Genomic DNA, 21,124 nt, shown 5'->3' with positions numbered 1-21,124 from the left:
CTCAAAGAGGTGCTAAAGTGTCGAAGCAGAAGTCTAATAACATTACATGGATCTCAATAAAGTGCCCTCGTCAAACAAATAACATCGACTGTGGGTACTACATATTGAGATTCATGAAGGAGATTGTTGAGAAGAATAAAACTATTATCCCAGAAACGGTACGGTATTTGCATTATATGATTTTCATATATAAATTATCTATATATTTGATACTAACTTAATATAATATGTTCAATTTTTATATTGCAGTACTTTGCCAATTCCAGTCCATCATATTCTGAGGAAGATCTGATGGAATTAAAGGAAGAATGGTGTCAGTACGTGCTTGACATGAAAATTATTTGATTTTCTGGGAAATAGCTTAGTTAATTAGGTTGTAAATTACAGAGTTACATATATGTTAATTAAGTTACAGAGTTCTGATTTCTGTTCTACTGATTATGTGAACTGCTTATTTGAATATGTTTTGTTGTTGTGTGCACTGATAGTGAACTGATTTTGGATACAAAGATAAAAGACAGCGCTTTCTAAAAAAAAATGCCATAAAAAGCTAAAAAGCGCTTTTCATTTCAAATATTTAATTTACAGCGTTTAAAAAAAAAACACATTTTACAGCGCTTTTTTTAAAAAGCGCTGTAAAATGTTGTTGTAAAGCGCTATAATGGTGTACATGTTACAACGCTTTCTTGAGAAAGCGCTGTAAAATGCAGACCCATAAATTCATATAATGGGTGTGCATTTTACAGCGCTTTCTCAAAAAAGCGCTGTAAAATGCAGACCCATAATTTCTTATAATGGGTGTGCATTTTACAGCAATTTTGTTAAAAAACGCTGTAAAATGCAGACCCATAACTCATATAATGGGATGCATGTTACAGCGCTTTGTTGCAAAAGCGCTGTAAAATGTGCATAACAAGCGTGTGTTATATTTACATGTTTTATAGCGCTTTTTTAAAAGCGTTGTTGTATCATTTACAGCGCTCGATTCCACAACGTTTTTTTTTTTTGAAAAAGCGTTGTAAATGGATTAAAAAAAGCGCTGTAAAATGCAGTTTTTCGTGTAGTGGTTATTTCAAAATCTATTTTAGGGGACCAAATTATATAATGATACTGCGTATTTTGTTTTAGTTTTTTAGATGATTAAATTATGAGTTTGTAGTATGGATGACAACGGATAGGGTACTATATAGTACCCTTCTCTTTACCCGTGGTTTAAAAAAATATCTATACATCTTATACATATGTATGATAAATGAGTTTTTTTTTCTTAAAAAAAAAAACTATTATTTCTTTTTAAGAGGCTCAACATTAATGAAAATCTTACTCTCACCATAACTCTGAAATTCCAATTTTGTCTTAAGTCCTAATTTTCACAACTCCTTCACGCAGATACACACTCTCTCTTTCTCCCGCCACTCTCTCGTTCACCATACTGGTTCGCGATTTTGACTTGTTATTCCATTTTTGCTTTTTGTTTGTGCTTTTGGTGTTTGTTTATTGCTTCTTGTTGTGATTTTTGCTTTAATAAGTAATAGTTTCAAGATATGATGTTGAAAAAGTGTTAATGTTTGAAATATTACACTCAAACCTTCACAGAATCATAGTTCCATATTACTCTAATTGTCGTTTCGTGTAGAAGAAATTGAGAAATGGCATATGTCATTAGGGTTTTCATGTCTATAGTTTCACTTTTTTGTTTTCTTTCCAATTCTTACCTTTAAAATGATGCAATTTTTCAATTGTTACTCCATGATACTCAACGATAAATCACAAGCAAAAACATTACTGATGCGTTAAAATATTTTATTTTATTTGAATAACATTGATTGCATTGTCTTCTGTATTGTCAATTGCGAAAAATAGTTGTGTGTTTAAAGTTATTACATTGATATATTTTCATTATTTTTCTCTCAATAATAATTTTTATCTAAAATTGTAATAAATATAATATTCGTCGAGGAACCTGGTTGACATGTTTTAATAAATTTCATATCCCAACGCCTTATAGATATTTTGTAGAGCTATTTCATTAAACAACTATCATAATTATTTCATTTAATTGAGTTAAATCAAGTGTCATACTTGGATTGTGTTTGAAAAAGTTGATAACTTTTTGATAATTTATAAATAATTAAAAGAACTAGTTTAATTTTGGTGACTTACTTGGAGTAGAAGCAGTTAGATTCAAAGGTAGCAAACAATAAAAGCATAAATAATTTGACACATAGATTTATCTTGGTTCACCACTAACTTGACTATATCCAGTCCTCACATTCAGAAAGGTTTAATTCACTAATTCAATTATCTTGAATTACAAATGACCCTCAAAGCTAGTGTTCCCAAACAACGTGACACCCCTTGACTTTTGAGGAACGAACCACCTTGACCCTACAAGTCAAGTATTATCCTAACAACCTGACAACCATGAAGTAGAAATATTGATTTACAAGGAAGGGGGTTTGAATTATAAATGTCCCTATTTAAAATTTCTTGTTAAATCTTAAGATTTTAACTCAAGATTTATCTTGGTTGTGAAAACAAAAAACAAAGAATGTTCTTGGTTTTAACCAGAAAGCGAAAAATGTTATTGATTAGTTAAAATCAACAATTCAGTTTATATATTTAACTTGATAATCAATCAGACTTAAATTAAATAGAGATAAAGGAATAAATACCACACAATGATATATCTTGGTTCACCCAACTCGGGCTATGTCCAGTCCTCACAATGGTGAGATTTTAACTAAATGTTCATAATGGGGAATAATCTTAGTTTACACCACTTTTCTAGGTCAACCTTAATCTATTACACAACAAGTCATTTCCATCCAGAAAGGCTTTTGAAACAATCTCCTAGCATTCTCTAGATAGGAGTTTACACTTTACCATTTAACCTTAAAAGGATTTCTTACAATATACTCAAACTATACTCAACTCTTGCAGTTTGAGTTTTACACAATTATGATAAGATTGTTTTGATAGAATTTGAGATGTCTCAACTCTTATTTGAGATTAGATTCTTTATACATGATTTAGTACAAGTATAACAAAGGATTGAAATAAACTAAGAATTGTTGTTTCTTGAGGGAGTGAGAATTTCAAGTATGTGAATGTGAATGATTAATGAGATTTGTTAGCACTTGAACTTCTGCGATTTCCTTGAGCATTGGTATTTCTTTTATAGGCCTTTAAGACATTTAATGATGATCAAAAAGAGCTGTTGGTAGTGCTCTTGTCAGTCTTGACTAAAGACCAAATTATATAATAAACAATGTTACAGCTTTTGAAAACTTTTGAGTTCTATTTTGACTTGTCTGGATTTCTTCATTATTAGACAGTTGTGATCTTGTTTAATGATCCTTTAACTTTAGATATACGATTAATGAGATCAATTCAATATAGTGTTTTGATTTGCACAAAACATGCTGAAGAATGATTATATAAGGCTGAAGAATGATAGTTAGTAAGTTGGAGAACATTCATATCATTCTGGACTGATGTCATAATACTAGAGAATGATGTTGATCATTATGGAAATAGTTGTTAATCATTCTAGATGAAGATGTTTGTTGTTGAAGATCAAGTGTAACAAGTTGGATAATGTTTATTAATCTGAAGACTGATGTTACACTGCTCAAGAATGATCATTTGACATTTTTGCTTTGAATTATGCATTTGATCCTATGACCCTTTTGAGTGATTCTTTTGCCCATATGAGAGTTGTACATTCTTGGAAATCCATTCACAATTTGCAAGAGCTTTACTTGCATTAAAAACTGATTTGATCTTGCTTGTTAGTTCTTGAGGCTTAACTTTTGCATTTGTTAATCTTTTGGAGTAGATCTTTCTGGTATGATTTTTGTGTACCTACTTCTGGTACCTTAGTAATAGGGACTGGTTTACCAATGAACCAAAAATTTTCTTGTCGATTGCAAGCCATCAACTTTGGAGATTAATCTTGCTTTTATTCTTGATGCTATTTTGCTTTTGTTGATCATTTTCTCTTGAATATGCCCAAAATTATCTTGAGTATATAATTATGTTCCTTTGTAGTAAATACTAGAAATTTGCAATGTAGATTGATGTACTTTCATTGCTAAGATCGATCTTAAACTAAAGAAGACTTTGTTCTTTGTAAACCATAATGTTTTTGGATTAACGTTGTCAAAACAAGAACGTTCTTGGATTTAAAGTTGTGAAAATGAGAACGTTCTTCATTTTTGCAGACTACAGTTTTAATAACCAGAATATTCTTCGTTTTTCAGACTGTTGTCCAAAATGATTAGAATGTTGTCAATAATTTTATTTGTTATTGACAGTCAAGCTAGAGAATGATCAGTCTTGCTTGAACTTGCTTGATTCATCATATTCCATAGATTTTCTACTTTGTATTTTGAATTGATTCTTTGTTGAGATGAATCCTTTATATTCCTTGAAGCGTACTAATTAGCATGATTATGAAATCCATGAGCAATGATTATAAAATCCATGAGCAATTTCTTCTTCGACATATGGGCTAATTTGTTCTTGAAATTTCAGAACTGTGGAGAACGTTATCCGTTTTCTAGACTTCTGTCAAGAACGTTCTTCGTTCTATCATTGTATTTTTGGTTCCTTTTCAAATGATCTTGCTTCTGATTTATAGCATAGTGTGATCATTGATTGTTGTATTTGATTACTTCTTCATGAAGATGTTAACTTGAAGATGTAATAATCATTCTCTTGAATGATTGATATATGATACATTCCTTTTGAGATTACTTCATTATTGAGTGGATACTTGTGCACTTTGATGACGTGAATGACTTCTTGCTTGTTCACTTATGCAATTCATGTTCCTTAAACAAAACTCAAGTGCAATCATTAGTAGATCACCATTCATAAAACTTAATATTTTATTTCATAAGGTTTGTTGTCATTAAAACATACTTCAAAAAAGTTTTTTGCCTCAACAAACCCCAGATTGAAGAATTAACAAAACCACTATCGGGTTGGATACAAAAAATTGGAATTTTAGGTGTTTGCTTATAACAAAGCTGATAATAATACTAACTTTCACACTATAAGAAAAGAACACTCATAAAATATTTCTCATTCGAACAAATGTTTCTCTCTTTGAACTATAAAACTACTCTTTTTCTACTTTTCGATGATTTTCTTTTTCAGTTTTGAGTATTTATTTATAGTTAAAATTTGGGCAAATTTAGTTCTTGTTTAATTCTGAATTGTATTTTGTTCAGATTGCTTTTTGTAAATTCTTCAAATTGATTATGTTCCTTTTTGTTTATATTGAGATTGTAAATTCTTCAGATTGATTATGTTCATATATTTTTTCAGATTGTGTTTGTAAATTCCAAATTCATCTTAGAGTTCAAAAAGAGAAATATTTGTTTGAATGATAAATATTTTTTGAGTGTTCTTTTCTTAGATTGTGAGAGTTATTATTATTATTATTATTATTATTATTATTATTATTATTATTATTATTATTTTTATTATTATTATTATTATTATCAGCTTTGTTAGAAGCAAACACTTCAAGTTCCAATCTTTTGTATCCAACTCGATAATGTTTTAGTTTATTCTTCAATCTGGGGTTGTCAGGTTGTTGGGAGAAGACTTAACTTGTAGGGTCAAAGTGGTTAGTTCCTCAAAAGTTTGGGGTTATCAGGCTTTTTTGAAAGAGTGACTTAGAGGGTCAGGTGCTTTGTAATTCAAGGTATTTGAATGAGTGGATTAAAGCTTTTTGAATGAAGGGACTGGATGTAGCCAAGTTAGTGGTTAACCAGAATAAATATATGTGTGAAATTATTTATGCTTTCATTGTTTGCTGATTCTGAATCCTATTGCTTCTTATATAAGTAATTCATAAAAATCAACCGACCTTCATCAAATTAGCAAAAAGTTATCAACTTTGACAAACACAATTCATCTCCCTTCTCGTGTTTGCACCTTCAATGTCTACGAACTATTTTTCACTTATTTCCATATATTCTCTATGAATGAAAATAACTTATTACTTATATGAAATTAATTTAATTTAATTTTATCTTTTTTTCTATGATATACTATTTTATGCATATAGATGCAAAATATAATATAATATTTTATTAGAATTAAAGAGCTAAAAGAGATGAATGAATCATAAGACTCGTGGTTGTACTTGTAGAAAATGGAAGAATTATGGGGGGTGTAGGTGGAGTACGAGTTTCAAATGTTGCAGACAAGTTATGGTTAATCTTCCAATCACTTGCTGATATTATTTTTGCTTATCCATACACTGTCACCCTCCTTGAGATATATGTACACTTTATGCAACACTAACACTTTAGATCAAATATGTATTCTAATTTGTGTCAATGTCAATCCCAACACGACAATAACACATATAATTGTTGGAATTCAATTATGAGTGGTTAGTCCCACATTGACTAGGAATGAAGGCTATATTCGATATATAAGGAGAATGACCCATAAACCTAATGCCTTAAGATTTTGGGTTGATATGTGGTATCTAAGTCTCTTAAAAATTCTTGATGTTTAGCCCATTTCAGATGCCGCGCTCCCCCGGGCTCCCCAATGGTTTGGCTTGATGGGGGAGCAAAAAGCACTTGGATCACTTGGATCAAGTCTAGTGGTGGGAACTCATAATTGAGGGGAGATTTGTTGGAATTCAATTATGAGTGGTTAGTCCCACGTTGACTAGGAATGGAGGTTATATTGGATATATAAGGAGAATGACCCATAAACAAATAGCTTTAAGGTTTTGGGTTGAGATGTGGCGTCTAAGTCTCTTAAGAATCCTTGACGTGTAGCCCATTCTGGCGTCTAAGTCTCTTAAGAATCCTTGACGTGTAGCCCATTCCGAATATCGCGCTCCCCCGGACTCCCCAACAAGTGGTATCAGAGCCTGGTTTGGCCTGGTGGGGGAGCAAAAAGCACTTGGATCAAGAGCAAAAAAGACTTGGATCAAGTAGAACAAGTCTAGTGGTGGAAACTCATAATTGAGGGAAGATTTGTTGGAATTCAATTATGAGTGGTTAGTCCCACATTAACTAGGAATGGAGGCTATACTGGATATATAAGGAGAATGACCCATAAACCTAATGCCTTAAGATTTTGGGTTGAGATGTTGTATCTAAGTCTCTTAAGAATCCTTGATGTTTAGCCCGTTCTGAATGTCGTGCTCCTCCGGATTCCCCAACAATGATTACATTAAATTGATTCTATTTTCTCAAATAATTATTAGTATTAACATGTAGTGTTAGAATTATGTTTATGTTAGTCTTTTATAGGATACAACATATAATTTAAGGTTGGATCAAAGCATTTAATAATTAATTTATTTGTTTTTTATTGAACAAAGAACACTCTATCCACCGGAAAATAAGACATTGAAAAGGCCTCAACTATTGCTATCTTGATTACAACATTCTTCTACATTTGTTGTGAATCCTTTGGATATGCAACTTTTGAAAACCAAACACCAGGAAACCTCTTATATGTTTTGAATTTTATGAGCTTATAATGCTTGCATTGTTCTTCATTTGGTGGGAGAATATAAAGTAATATATAGTGGTACTAATCAAAGTTGACCACTTTTAGTTAATAATACCATAATTTTATGTAGAAGAATTTTGTTTTTTTAGTACTGGTGTGTTTGATATCCAACACATATTAGTGTTTAAAACCAACAAATGTTACATTCAATTCATCAATTTTTTAAATTGTTATTAATTTGCGTGTCTATGTCATATCATTATTATGTCTATTTTAACTCTTGATAGAAGACCATAACTTCTTATACTAGTGCTGCTACATATAAATAATGAAATCCACGTAATTTCGTGGGATTATATTAAATAATAAAGTGTGTGCTAACTAAAATATAATTTAACTTCAAGTTTTTCCAATGTATCTTTTCTAAGAATTCCTCAATGGCTTGATTTGTTACTTAAGAATCACCAATCGTGTATTTTCATAATTAATTGCTTTAATAGTATTTCATAAAGAGAAATAGGTATGTATGTTTGTCTTGTACATAAGCAACAATACTTGTAATGACAACGTTAACTTACTACTTATTTGAATTAACTTACTTAGGTTTGTTTACGGATGTAAGCTCTTATTAGCCTATTTTTGATAGTTTAAAGAAATAATTTATGACGTGTTAATAAGTTGTTTTCAATTTATTTTTATAAATTCTCTAAAATAGTTTATAAAAACAACTTATAACGTATATAAAATAGTTTAATTAATTTATTTATTTATTATAGAAATATCTTATTCATAAATATTATATAATCGATAAACAATTATGCTATAAACGTTTAATTAAATTTTTAAGTCATTGCTTATTGTACTATTTCGTTGTGTATTTGTTACCTAAAACTCATAGTTGCGATTCTTTTATATTATTTAATTTTATTTTTCAATTCAGATTTATAGTCAACCAATATATAGTGTTGCTTATAAATGGTGTTCAAGAAAATACTTCTTATTTTTTGAAATTTATAGTCAACCAATATATAGTGCGGCTTATAGATAGTGTTCAAGAAAATTCCCCAACAATAGTTTTGTGAATAATTTCTACCAAATGAAACTGCTTCTATTGTCAGCTGAAAGCTGAACATGTTAAGGATATATTTTAGAACAACTTATGTGATTTCCACAATTGAAATCGAAATAATGTTTCCTTACTTCAATCAAGTTCTAGGAGTGCTAGGAGCTTTAGGATTTTGGCCATTGACTATATATTTTCCAGTAGAGATGTACTTTGTACAAAATAAAATTAAAGCTTGGTCTAGAAAATGAATTGTTTTATAGGACTTTTGGCCTTGTTTGTTTTTTGGTGACAATAATGAGTCTTGTTGGATCACTTGAAGGAATCATAAGTGAGAAACTAAGCTAAAAGGTTTATGCCAATACCTTATTTGTTGTGAAGAGAGATATAGACATAATAGAATTTAAAAATAATAGTAAAGGGCCTTTTTAGTATTTTAATTTTATGAAACTTTTATGGGAAAATAGGGATGTAAGTAATAAAATTGAGAAAAAATAAATACTATTTATACATCTTATACATATGTAAGATAAAATGAGATTTTGTTTCTGTCAACCAATGATAATTTTTATTTATTTTTTAAAACAAAACTATACTTTATTTTAAAGAGGCTAAATTACATTTGTGGTCCTTTAACTTAATTTCAGGTAACGTTTTAGTCCTTTATCTTTTTTTTTTTTTTTTCCGACTTGGTCCTTTATTTTAATTTTAAGTGACAATTTGATATTTTATGTTTTAAAATTTTAACAATGTTATCCTTTTTTATACAAAAATTCAAAAAAAATTTCAATCAAAACTCATAAAATTAATTATATTCTTCAATATAATACAAATTTCATCAAATTCGTAACGCAAATCTTCAAATAAACTCATATTTTCATACTTTATTTGATATTATTAGAAATAAATGACTAAATCGGAAAAAAAAAAGATAAAAGACTAAAACGTTACCTGAAATTAAGTTAAAGGACCACAAATGTAATTTAGCCTTTTAAAGAAGCCAATATAAATGACAGTTTTACCCTCACCATAACTTTAAAATTCCAATTTTATTTTGATCCCTAATTTTCACCATTCATTCATGCAAAAACACTCTCTACTTCGTGATTTTTACTTGTTAATCCGTTTGGTATTTTGGTTTTCGCTTTTTAGTGTTTGTTTATTGTTGCGATTATTATGTTTTGTTGCGATTTTTACTTTAAAAAAATAATAGTTTCAATTTATGATGTTCAACAAATGCTAATGTTTGGTCCTCTAACATTCACATAGTCATAGCTCCTTATTACTTTAAACAGCGGTCTAAATAATTAAATAAATATTTAAATTTTTCTGTAGAAAAATATAAAAATTATTTACAAGAAAAATAAAATTAATACGAGTAACTAATGGAAAAAATATTGCGAGCTTACCAAAAGAAAAAGAACTCTACCATAAGAAAAATATATTTCTCATCATATTTTTATTATTATTATTATTTTTTTATTGGATGACAACAATTTGAAACCTACTTTTGTAAATCTATATATTATAATAAAGCAAACATGGTAAATTGACAAGTTTGACACGTGTGAATTAAATATATCAAGTTTCTATTAATAGCAATAATATTTTAAACTTCAATTACATCACGACTTTGTAAATGGTGGTTGAGAAGTTAATGACCAATTAAAAAATAACAAGAATGAATTAAAAATAAATGATTTTTTTTATGAAAAACATAAAACTTCTGTTACATCACGACGTGTATAGTTGTTGAGAATTTAGTGGTCAATTAAAAAATTAAAAATAAAATACAATATACCACATCTTGACAATTTTTTTTTGAAGCTATTGTATGCGTTGTTGACAAGTTAATGACCAATTAAAAAATAAGAAAAATAAATTAAAAATAAAAGATTTTTTTAAAAGAAAAAAATAATGCAGAAGTTAATGACCAATTAAAAAATAAGAAAATGAATTAAATACAAGACTTACTTTTCATGTTTGACGGTTTAGAATTTAGTGGTCAATTAAAAAAAAAAAAAAATAACAATAAAATACAATCAATTGCATGGACGTGACAATTTTTGAAAGGTAATTATTTTTTAAACGCTACTTGTGTAAGAAAATAATTTTTAAGTTAGATAAGAATTAGATTTTTATTTTTTTAGTTATAAATTATTTTTTTAAGACAATTTATTTATTAAAATGTAAGTTGTTTTCGTCAGACGCACGGGTGTAAGTTAATAGTAAATATTACAAAATTACTTTTTTTTTTCAGTAAAAAAATTACTTCTGTATATGTGTAAGATAAAAAAAAAACAAAAACAAATAGATTGAGATTTTAGAGGTTAGACAACGGCAATTTTACCCTCATCCCAAATCTGAAATTTCAATTTTCTCCTAAGCCCCATCTCTCTCCACCGTCTGCCGCCACGGTCTCTCTCACTACCGTCTCTCCGCCACCGTCTCTCTCGCGATCATCTCTCTTGTTCCCTATACAGGTTCACGTTTTCTACTTCTTCTTCCATTTTTGTTTTTGGTTTTTGCTTTAAGAAGTATTAGTTTCAATTTATGATATTAGAAAAATGCTAATGTTTGATCCTCATAACAAACTGAAACCTCCATAGAATCACAGTTCCACATTACTCTAATTGTCTTTCGTGTAGAAGAATTTGAGAAATAGTCTCTGTCATTAGGGTTTTCATTTCTAGAGTTTCACTTGTTTTCTTTCTTTCCAACTCTTAGCTTTAAAATGATGCAATTTTTCAATTGTTATTCCATGATACACAACAATACATCACTAACAAAAACAATAATAATGCATTAAAATATTTTATTTTATTTGAATAACTGGTTGCATTGTCTTCAGTATTGTCAATTGTGAAAAATAGTTTGTTTGAATTCCACTATACTATAGCTGCCATTAAATAACACTTTGTACTAAATAACTTATTGTGGAACAATAACAATTTGTTTAAATTCTGCTATACTATCGTGTTAAAACACCGCCATTCGACAACATTAATTGTCATTCACTTAGTTTTTGTTTTCTTCTTACACTGTATAATCATATTGAGTTGCATAGCAGCCATGTTTTTGGCAAAAGCATTCGGGCGAAGATTCTTCGCTGCTGCTGCCGCTAGATCAAAACAATATTCAACTACAACTGCGGCTGCTGGCAGTCAAGGGCATAACCCTCTTGAAGAGTTCTTTGAGGTAGACAGGACCCCTGATGATGAAAAACCAGTTGTCTATGGTATGAAATGATTATGCATCTCTTATTTTTGTTCCGAATATGAATACAAAATTTAACTGATTTGCATTATAAACACACTTTAAAAAAATGTTTGATTTTCTGTGTTGAGCTTTGTAATTTGTGCACTTGTGCCATTTCTAGTAAGGGCTTTGTGTTATTTTTACCATTGTGGTTAGGTCGGAGTTGGAAGGCTTCTGAGTTGCGTTTGAAATCGTGGGATGACCTTCAGAAGTTGTGGTATGTGTTGTTAAAGGAAAAGAACATGTTGATGACTCAACGTCAAATGCTTCATGCACAGAACTTGCGTTTTCCTCACCCGGAGCGCTTACCTAAGGTATTTATTCACTATTTTTTTGCAACTAGTCTACTTTACATTTGTTGTTTATGTTACCCTTTGTTATGTGGACGTTTTGTATAGAAAATCCCGGTGGTAGTGTTATATCATCTTATGATGAACGATGTTTGGTATAGACCATGTGAGAGAAATTGAATCTTGAATGTTAAGCTTTTGTATTGGTAGAGGGAAATTTGTGCATAGTTATTACCTAACGATGATTCATGTCTATTTAATTTACATGAAATCAGGTGAGAAAGTCAATGTGTCGCATCAAGCACGTGCTTACTGAGAGAGCAATTGAAGAACCAGATGCAAGGAGGTCTGCTGAGATGAAGAGAATGATAAATGCTCTTTGATGACTTAAAATGATATTTTCCTGATGCATTGTTGGGTATCCTGTAAGAATAGGGCATCTACTTTCATGGATGTTAGAAGATTGCTGACTGAGTCAGAGTGTTCAACTTCATGATTTGTTCTAAGTTTTTCCTTTTGTTGGATTCTAGCTTGGTTTTGTTTTTCTTTAGAGTCAATCTCGGCTGAAATATAATCAAACATTTATTGTTACTTGCAGCCAACAATTATGTTTTTACTATTAACATTGCCATTGTGATAAAATGAACACCATCTGCTGAATGTTCATAGCATTACCTTTGTGAGACTGTTAAATAAATAGAGAAGGCATCATTATTATAGACAATAAGCTCACTCATCATTAAGAACTTAGATGGGTGAGCACCAATCTGATAATTGTGGAATTTTAGTGAACTATATTGGAAAAATACAATTGGATGGATGAGCACCAATCTGCTAAAAGTGCTCTTTGATGACATGGATATTTTTGTTTCTTTTTTTATTTTAATTTTCAGCAGTGTACTATATTGGAAAAATACAATTGATTTTGTACTAGAAGTATTGTATTTGTTTGTTATTAGCCCATTGATAAGAATGCTCCAAACAGTATTAGCCCTCACCACTTTACGGTGAATCACAATTTTAGTCTTCAAAAGAATAAGAATTAAATGATTTATGGTTCATGGTTGACCATGATCCATATTAGAATTTGCCATTAGAATCAATGAAAAGCCACAAAATTTCTTGAAAAGCTACAAAATTTAATATCGTTAACCCTTGTAGATGTGTGTAAGATATGTCTAAGGAGTGTCTTAGGTGTGCCAAACCAAAGAAAAAAGCTTTTAATAGAATGCTTGTCCGAGTTTCCGAACACGTGTTTCGTACGAGTGTTGTATGAGTGTCAGACACAGAGAGAGGCCTAATCCCAGAAATATCCGTCGTCAACTGATGTATATGTATGCATGGTTATTTTTTGCTATGTGTCTGATTGCAGGATTTCTTGATGTGGAGGAATTTAATGGAACTCATCTGGTGTCTATTGGGGCTGGATCAGACCCTTATGAAGTTATAACAAATGCTGTCAAGTGAGTTTCACAATACCAGCTTTAACTTTTCAATATTTCTTTGTTTTTGCTTCAATGATAATGCCTAATTTTCAGTTTATAATTTACATCACTGATATTATTGGTACAAATATGATTGCTAACAAAATTCAAGTAAACGCTTTTATGAAAATTCCTCTATTTTTTTTTTAAACTCACCGTTATTAGGGTCTTTGGCACCTCAGTGAGTCCACCAGAGTATCCCCATAGCTTCGACACTTTATTAGTAATGACATTTTTTTAATGAATTCGCTTGATGCAGTGCAAAGCTATCAGCTGTTATTAGAGCGTCAGATGATTTCTGGCCTAGAGATCCTGCATCCCACACAATTCACATTGCATCAGTGGCATACAATACTATTTTCCTTGGTGAATTTATGCAGCCAGATGGGGACATGTTTTCATGTACGTTGTCAAAAAATAGACCCTTCGTTGAAAAAACTATGTGCTAGCTTCTTCATGAGCTAATTAGCTCTGAATTTTTTTATGCAATGTTAGAGCCTACATCCAATGGCTGAATATCATGCTGCAATAACAATTGGAGGATGTCCTATTTATGTCACATGATGATTTTTTATGATAATAACTCTTCACTTTTTTTATGAATAAGATAAATTATGTTACCTTCTAATGTTGTAATGTTGTGCCGTGACAAGCCTGGACACCATGACTTTAATCTGTTGAAGAAACTTGTACTTCCCGATGGTTCTATGTTAAGAGCTAAACTTCCAGGAAGACCAACCAAGGATTGTTTATTTGCTGATCCTGCTAGAGATGGAAAAAGGTAAAAAAAAAAAATCCGAAATTCTCTAGCTACCGAAATATATAGTAGCTTGTTCTTTGCACGACTGAACAAAGTATTTTGAAGTTTTCCACGCTATATTCTTTTGTTATAATTGTGTTTCTTAATTTCTCCATGTTGTTTCTCACTTGTGAACTCGTGGATGTTGCTGTTGCAGTCTTCTAAAGATATGGAACATGAATGACTTTTGCGGAGTTATTGGTGTATTCAATTGCCAAGGAGCTGGGTGGTGCAAAGTTGAAAAGTAGAACCTTATCCACGACGAGAATCTAGGCATGATCGCTGGCATCATTTGGGATAAAGATGTTGATCATTTATCCGCTGTTGCAGATGATAAATGGAAAGGAGATACGGTTATATTTTCTATCTATGTGGTATGGTTTAAGGCTCGAAATCACGCTTCTAAAATATTTACAGAAGTTAACCTAATTTTTTCTTTTGTATAATGGTTTCTTTCTTTATGGTGTCAATTTGCAGGGGAATTAGTCTACCTTCCAAAGGATGTTTCTATCCCAATTACTTTGAAATTGAGACAATATGAAGTTTTTACATTAGTCCCTGTGAAGGAATTACAAAATGGTGTCAAATTTGCTCCTATTGGTTTAATCAAAATGTTCAATTCAGGAGGAGCTGTCAAAGAGTTCAGGTATGGACCTAACGAAAACAAAAATGTCACTATGAAAGGGCGCGGGTGTGGCCAATTCAGTGCTTATTCATTGGCTCGTCCCAAGTTGATTACTGTTGATCCAGAAGAAGTTGAATTCAGTTATGAGGAAGAATCTGGATCGGTGATTATTGATTTGAGAGTACCAGAGAAAGAGTTATACCAATGAAACATTTCTATTGATTTATAAATCAAAATATTTTAGGTAGGTCATGGAAATTTGATGAGTCTATGTAGACTCTGTAGCAGGAAATGTTTATAGTACCTAGCTCTTGTAAAGCATATTATAATATTGAAATCAATTTAATGTTATATTATGCACCTTTTGCCACAATAATGAATGCAATTTTGATTGATGCATAATTTTAAATTAAAGATATGATGTTGTTCACATGAAATTTTTCTGCCACTAAGAAAAGTAGTAATATTATTAAGTCACACCATGTCATGTTGATTGTTGAAGATATTTTATTTAAATATCTCTTTATATTACGTACATTGTGTTTCATCTTACCATTTAATGAAATTGATTAGACACATGTATCAAAAATGATCATAGGAGTAACTTGGATTCTATGGAAGAAAAAGAAAAAGAAAAAGAAAAATAACGATGCTTATGTTTAAATAATGTGTTCAAATAGTTGTGATCATGTAAAACTTCCTCTTGTTTGCAGTTATTTTAGTAGTGAGTACGATTGTAGTTAGCAACAAGGCATTATTTATTTATTTACTTTTGCATTAGAATACTCCAAATATGAAAATAAAAGTTGAAAAACGTGGTACCACATCACTGATGAAAGAGAAATAAATTGCAATCTAGTTTTTTTTGTTGAAAATACAAAAGAAAATTAGAGAATGAAGTGAAATAAATTAGACCATTGAAGATTGATCCTTGGTACTTGTTTTTTTGTCGAGAATTGTCATATTGAAAATAATAATAATAAATAATATTTTTGTAAAGAAAAAAATCTTATTTAATTATTATTTTTCGCTAAATTTGACTTATAATTTGGGAGCAGGGCTGCTCAGTAAGTCCACCAGAAAATTATTTTGCTTGTCTTATTTTGGCGCTAAATAATGATATCCTTTTGCATTCAGTTTACACATGCTCTGCACCAAATTTAAATCTATATTATTTTTTTAGAGAATGTCATAAGCAGTGACGAAGTTTCAATATTCAAAGGGTGGCGTCTAAGGTATATGTTTTAAGCATATGGTTCACGGGGTGAATTATCATGTCAATTGGATGAAATTAATGTTTTCGTGGAAATCTCGTTGTTATCCTTCTTCAATGCGAGAACTCAACTCAACATGTTTAGAGGCAAAAAAGGAATATTATAATGAGTCATTTTTAAACAAAAAAAAAGTTAACATAAGATTTATAAAAAATGAAAAAATACTCAAGTCTTGCTACGGCCAAGATCGAACGTGAGTTTATATGATTACAAAACTCTTATATTGAATAACTGAATTACATCAACACTTAAAACTAATATGTCATATTATATACTATATATTAATAACTAAATTAAATATATTTTTAATCTTTTTAAGATCGAAAATTTAAACTTGAGTTGTTTGACCCTTATCAACCTTGCAACTAACATTTAAGTTGTCTAATAGATATGACAAAAATATATTACGTAGTGTTAATTAAATATCCATGTGATTTATATATGGTGTTTGAATCTTTTACACTAATTGCACACACGACCGTATCTGAGATTTTTAGTATCCTGTGCGTATAATGAGTTTGATGTCTATGAACATTGAAAAAGTTGGTATAAACCAAACTAAAATTAAATTATAGTAATATTAGTTATATATGCATCTATTCATCCAACACATATAAATGTAATAGTAACATCTAAATCCAACACAATAAATATTTATACGTTAACATTCGTTGACATATAAATATTTGAATATCACTATCCTAACATTTTTTATTGCAAAATTATTAATAATATATATAGAATCAGATTTCTTTAAAAAGTCATTCTAAATGGATGTGCAATGGATGAAGTAGATATCCCAACCTACTGGAATACTTGTTTTTTTGTTGATGTACTGCTTGTTTGCTTATGGTAATTATTTTTTTAATTAATTATAATACATATTATGACATTTTTTATTACTTTGTTGTTTATTATTTGATATTTGTGTAGATGATGCACCTAAAATAATAATAATAATAATAATAATAATAATAATAATAATAATAATTATTATTATTATTATTATTATTATTATTATTATTATTATTTTATACTACTATTATACAATGTTAACATATTTTTGTTTTCGATATGTATTATCTCGAAAATAGAATCACTTTTAAAATTTTAATGGGAATAGTGAGGAGGTCTGTAAGATTTATTCAATCAAATGAGATAGATTCTATTTCAATGTAATGTTTTTGGATAAATGGTGTTGGAGGTTTAAAATGGATACCTGCGAATTATAGTTCAATGTTATTTCTTGTAAATATGGGAGCCGTCATGGGATAATGAGAGGGAGAACTCTCAATTATATCTCGTGGTGAAAAGATATTAGGAATTTAGATATTAGGAGTTTGGTGGTAAGAGCAGAGTCGGCTATATGCCTTTACAATCAAGGCTATTGCATAAGGCCCTAAATTTATTAAGGCTCCAATTTTTTTACTCCAATTTTTTTACTTATAAATAAAACGATGTTATTTATATACAATATTTGCTTCTAAAAGTATTAGAAAGATGACTCTTTTTAAATAGTTAGAAATAGTTAGAATGTTATTATAAGTTTGACGTTTTATTTAGATATTATTTATAATTTACTTATTATGATGAATTTAAATAAAGAAGATGAGTTTTTGGTGTTTCACTTAATAAAAATATAATATTTTGAAATGATTTATAATTATTAAAATTGTATTTTTTTTTAATTAATGATCCAATTTTTAGATTCGAACATAGTCTCGATTGTTTGAAGTGGTGTATGATAAATATATATCTGTAACATATATGTTAAGATTTAAGTGGTTAGTTAGGGTGAAATGCGAGGGCGGTATAGTAATTTGATTCAATGGAAGTGGTGTTGCAATTTGTTTGTATTATTCATTTGTATGATAAGATTGAAGATTCGGTGATTATAGAACAAATCTCTCAATGGTATGTATTATGTGAAAGAGGCTTACTACTTTTTTATGTAGAATTATTTTCAAGATTGCTCTCCACTCTATGACATCATCGATCAAATTGGCTCACGGCAAATTAAAATAATGCTTGTAAGATTTATGATTAAACGTCCTCTTTTCATTTAATCCAGGGGTCAGAAATAATATGGCTCTTATTTTTGTTTCGAATTCTAATCAATTTTAAGAACATACTTCTGCAACATAACCAAAAAAATTAAAAAAAAATACTTACAGTGTGAATTTATAATGATATTTATTTATTCTACGATTAATTTTATTTTAGAAACTCATGTGTTATTCATGTATTCACTTCTTTTGTTGCGATTATATTTATAGCTGCCACAAAAAAAAAAAAAAAATCTACGTGCCTATTTGATTCTTTGGCACGCCTTGTGCTGATTTTTAATACATGATTTGTTTTTGGGAAAGAAAAAAAGAGAGAGAATCCGATGCCAGTCAATAAGATAATCAATACATGCTAATATTGATTGATTGTGTGCTCAAAACATATTTTCGCAAGAATACAATTAGTTAATAGTTAGGCAGCAAGAATATTCAAATAATAGTACTATTGTGTTAAAAAATAAAATAAAATAAACAGTATCACATCATATTCGTCTTACAGTGAGAAATAGTTTGTGTTGTAATTTATAATTTCTTATACCGTATACCATCATCTACAGAACAAAACAGAAAACATTGTATACATGTTTTTTTTTATGTTTATATAAATTTAAAAAATGAATTATACTCAAAAGACAAAAATACAGCATGTGATCACATGCTAACGACCTTTCGGTTCCACCATACCCGCTTGATTAGTTGATTGGCACAAATATTGTAATCAACCACTCTCTGATCCTCAATGAAGAATATATATTCATTGCCATCAACACAAAATAATGCTACCTATAGTACCTAAAAAATACATAAACATAACTTGGTCAAGATTCTAAAAGTGGCTCATGGTAAACTCTTAGGCAGAGGTGCACAGGAAAAATTGAATTCAAGTAAAAATGAGAGATTTAGATCATGCATGTTTGTGATATAAAATGTGCTGAAAAGACTTGTGATAACTTGTAAACACAATCACAAGCGGTGAATCTAAAAAATTTAACAAACCAAACCAGGGAAAAATGTACATCAATAATATGTACAATACATGATTGTTATATATATATTTCATGTTTAGCTAACTCGTTTGAGAGACATTCATATATACGTAGACTATAACATTTTCTAATACATCCTCTCACATCTAACAATACTGAATTTGGTACATCGATATTGGTGAGGCCTAAATCAATAGACTCTTGATACCATATTAAATTTTTATATTGGATTTAGTTTATCCTTATAAAATTAATTTTTAAGATGAAAAATGCCTCTATTTATAAACTCATTTGATTCATTATCTTTGTTTTAGTGGGACTAAATTTTTCAATACACCCCATTATGTTCATAATTATTGGGTTTTGTAAGTAAATATAAACGGTGAGTAACAGTATAAACTCCTAAGTAGATGTGTGTTTCTCTTTACAAATTCATTTGAGACATTATCTTTATTTTATGTAATATTTGATTTTTCTCAATACACTTTCTCACGTCCAACACTATTGAGTTTGATGCGTGAATATAAATGGTGAGTTGTTTGAATCGATAAACTCTTGATATCATACAAGATTTTTATGTTGGACATAATTCATCTTTACAAAACTGACTTGTAAGGTAAGTGTGCCTCTCTTTATATACCTATTTGAGACTTTATATATCTTTATTATACGTGAGACACTTTGATTCTTCCAATACACTTCCTTACGCCAAACACTAATGTGTTTGATGCATTGACATAAATGGTAAGTGACCCGAACGATAGAGTCTCGATATTATATTAAATTTTTATATTAAACTCAATTAATTCTTAAAAAATTTACTTGAAAGAATATGAAATGTCAAAAATACATTGTCTGAAATAATATGAAACATCATAAATACATCAATTAGAATAAAACAAAATCATTTAGATTTTTTTCTTTCAAAATAGTCAATGTTAATAATTAATTGTTACCTTTCCAAACCACTTTATGATTTCCTAAAAATACCACAAAATTCAAAGAATCATCTAAAAATTAAATCAAACTTAAAATACCACAAACGTGATTCATTGGCATTCAACTATAATAAATATTCAAAAACAAATAATAATAACTTATCATTCAAATAATAAAATGAATCCGTGTTGCTTAGTTTTTAAAAATGATTTCGAAATTTAATATGATCCAAGTGTCTATCACAAAAGATAGGAAACATATTTATGTACATTCATACAACAGATACATCTATTAGATATTATAAGGAATATAAAAATAAAGACAATAATGTAATAGATATAATATACTAATAACGTGATAGAAAAAAAAGAGTATAACAAAATTATAAATATTTAAATATAACAAACCAAAAGAAAACCAAAACATCTATTTAATTTTATTATTTTTTGGATCAATTTAAAGTTTTCATTTGAATTATCGAATGCCAGCACCTCTAATTTTTAGTGACATAGTTGTCATGCTCCATGATTTATTTTCCTCCTAGTTTTCAGTTTTTGTTTTGCGCACCCTTCTTTATTATTTATTAAAAAAATGAGGTACATCAACTCATGAATCTTTATATGTTAGATTTTAAACAGTGTAAAATAACTTTTTATTCATATCTAATATAAATTATTTATTTTGTTATGTTTTATCATAAAAATAGGTGAATAAATTCATAAATTTTATTGAAGATTAGACAGTGTATATATTATTTTCTTCTCTAAGTTTTGTGAAAAAGCATTAATAAAACTATGCATAAAAGACGTGTCAAAGATCTAGAAGTCAATGCGATGTTAA

The 21,124-nt window shown here is 29.3% G+C and overlaps 2 protein-coding genes, 1 long non-coding RNA gene and 1 pseudogene across 5 annotated transcripts; 3 read left to right on the top strand and 1 right to left on the bottom strand.

Annotated features, from left to right (window-relative positions):
- The first annotated feature begins 2,712 nt into the window (after positions 1 to 2,712).
- LOC101496972 (probable amino acid permease 7) lies at positions 2,713 to 8,911 on the top strand (annotated as a pseudogene).
- Positions 8,912 to 11,635: 2,724 nt separating this feature from the next.
- On the top strand, positions 11,636 to 12,702 carry LOC140918586 (uncharacterized). The gene is made up of 3 exons (XM_073369148.1): positions 11,636 to 11,801; positions 11,978 to 12,135; positions 12,387 to 12,702. The coding sequence occupies exons 1-3, from the start codon at positions 11,636 to 11,638 to the stop codon at positions 12,492 to 12,494; spliced, it is 432 nt and encodes a 143-aa protein (XP_073225249.1). The 3' UTR covers positions 12,495 to 12,702.
- Positions 12,703 to 13,147: 445 nt separating this feature from the next.
- On the bottom strand, positions 13,148 to 14,356 carry LOC113786735 (uncharacterized). The gene is made up of 2 exons (XR_012163264.1): positions 14,217 to 14,356; positions 13,148 to 13,907 (listed from the first exon to the last, which is right to left on the bottom strand). It is a non-coding gene; the product is annotated as an uncharacterized lncRNA (long non-coding RNA).
- On the top strand, positions 13,435 to 15,437 carry LOC101497088 (probable galactinol--sucrose galactosyltransferase 1). Of its 3 annotated transcripts, XM_012715910.3 has the most exons (5): positions 13,435 to 13,574; positions 13,855 to 13,997; positions 14,249 to 14,376; positions 14,552 to 14,768; positions 14,872 to 15,375. In XM_012715910.3, exons 1-4 carry the CDS (start codon positions 13,565 to 13,567, stop codon positions 14,640 to 14,642), a joined length of 372 nt encoding a protein of 123 aa, XP_012571364.2. In that variant the 5' UTR covers positions 13,435 to 13,564; the 3' UTR covers positions 14,643 to 14,768; positions 14,872 to 15,375. The 3 variants fall into 3 exon arrangements, with proteins under 3 accessions (XP_012571364.2, XP_073225251.1, XP_073225250.1); XM_073369150.1 differs by lacking the exon at positions 13,435 to 13,574 and having other exon boundaries at positions 13,836 to 13,997; XM_073369149.1 differs by lacking the exons at positions 13,435 to 13,574; positions 13,855 to 13,997; positions 14,249 to 14,376 and having other exon boundaries at positions 14,628 to 14,768; positions 14,872 to 15,437.
- The last annotated feature ends 5,687 nt before the right edge of the window (positions 15,438 to 21,124 follow it).

The sequence above is a fragment of the Cicer arietinum genome, chromosome 5, assembly GCF_000331145.2.
Source record: "Cicer arietinum cultivar CDC Frontier isolate Library 1 chromosome 5, Cicar.CDCFrontier_v2.0, whole genome shotgun sequence".
NCBI classification, from domain to species: Eukaryota; Viridiplantae; Streptophyta; class Magnoliopsida; order Fabales; family Fabaceae; genus Cicer; species Cicer arietinum.
This window is presented reverse-complemented; position numbering and strand designations above follow the sequence as displayed.

What these genes read in the sequence shown, in the direction of transcription:
- LOC101497088 (XM_073369149.1), top strand. Translation starts at nt 14,732, where the DNA reads ATGGAAAGGAGATACGGTTATATTTTCTATCTATGTG. An exon ending in TTATATTTTCTATCTATGTG is followed by an intron (nt 14,769 to 14,871) that starts GTATGGTTTAAG and finishes GTCAATTTGCAG; the next exon opens with GGGAATTAGTCTACCTTCCA.
- LOC140918586 (XM_073369148.1), top strand. Translation starts at nt 11,636, where the DNA reads ATGTTTTTGGCAAAAGCATTCGGGCGAAGATTCTTCGCTGCTGCTGCC. An exon ending in TGAAAAACCAGTTGTCTATG is followed by an intron (nt 11,802 to 11,977) that starts GTATGAAATGAT and finishes CATTGTGGTTAG; the next exon opens with GTCGGAGTTGGAAGGCTTCT. An exon ending in ACCCGGAGCGCTTACCTAAG is followed by an intron (nt 12,136 to 12,386) that starts GTATTTATTCAC and finishes ACATGAAATCAG; the next exon opens with GTGAGAAAGTCAATGTGTCG.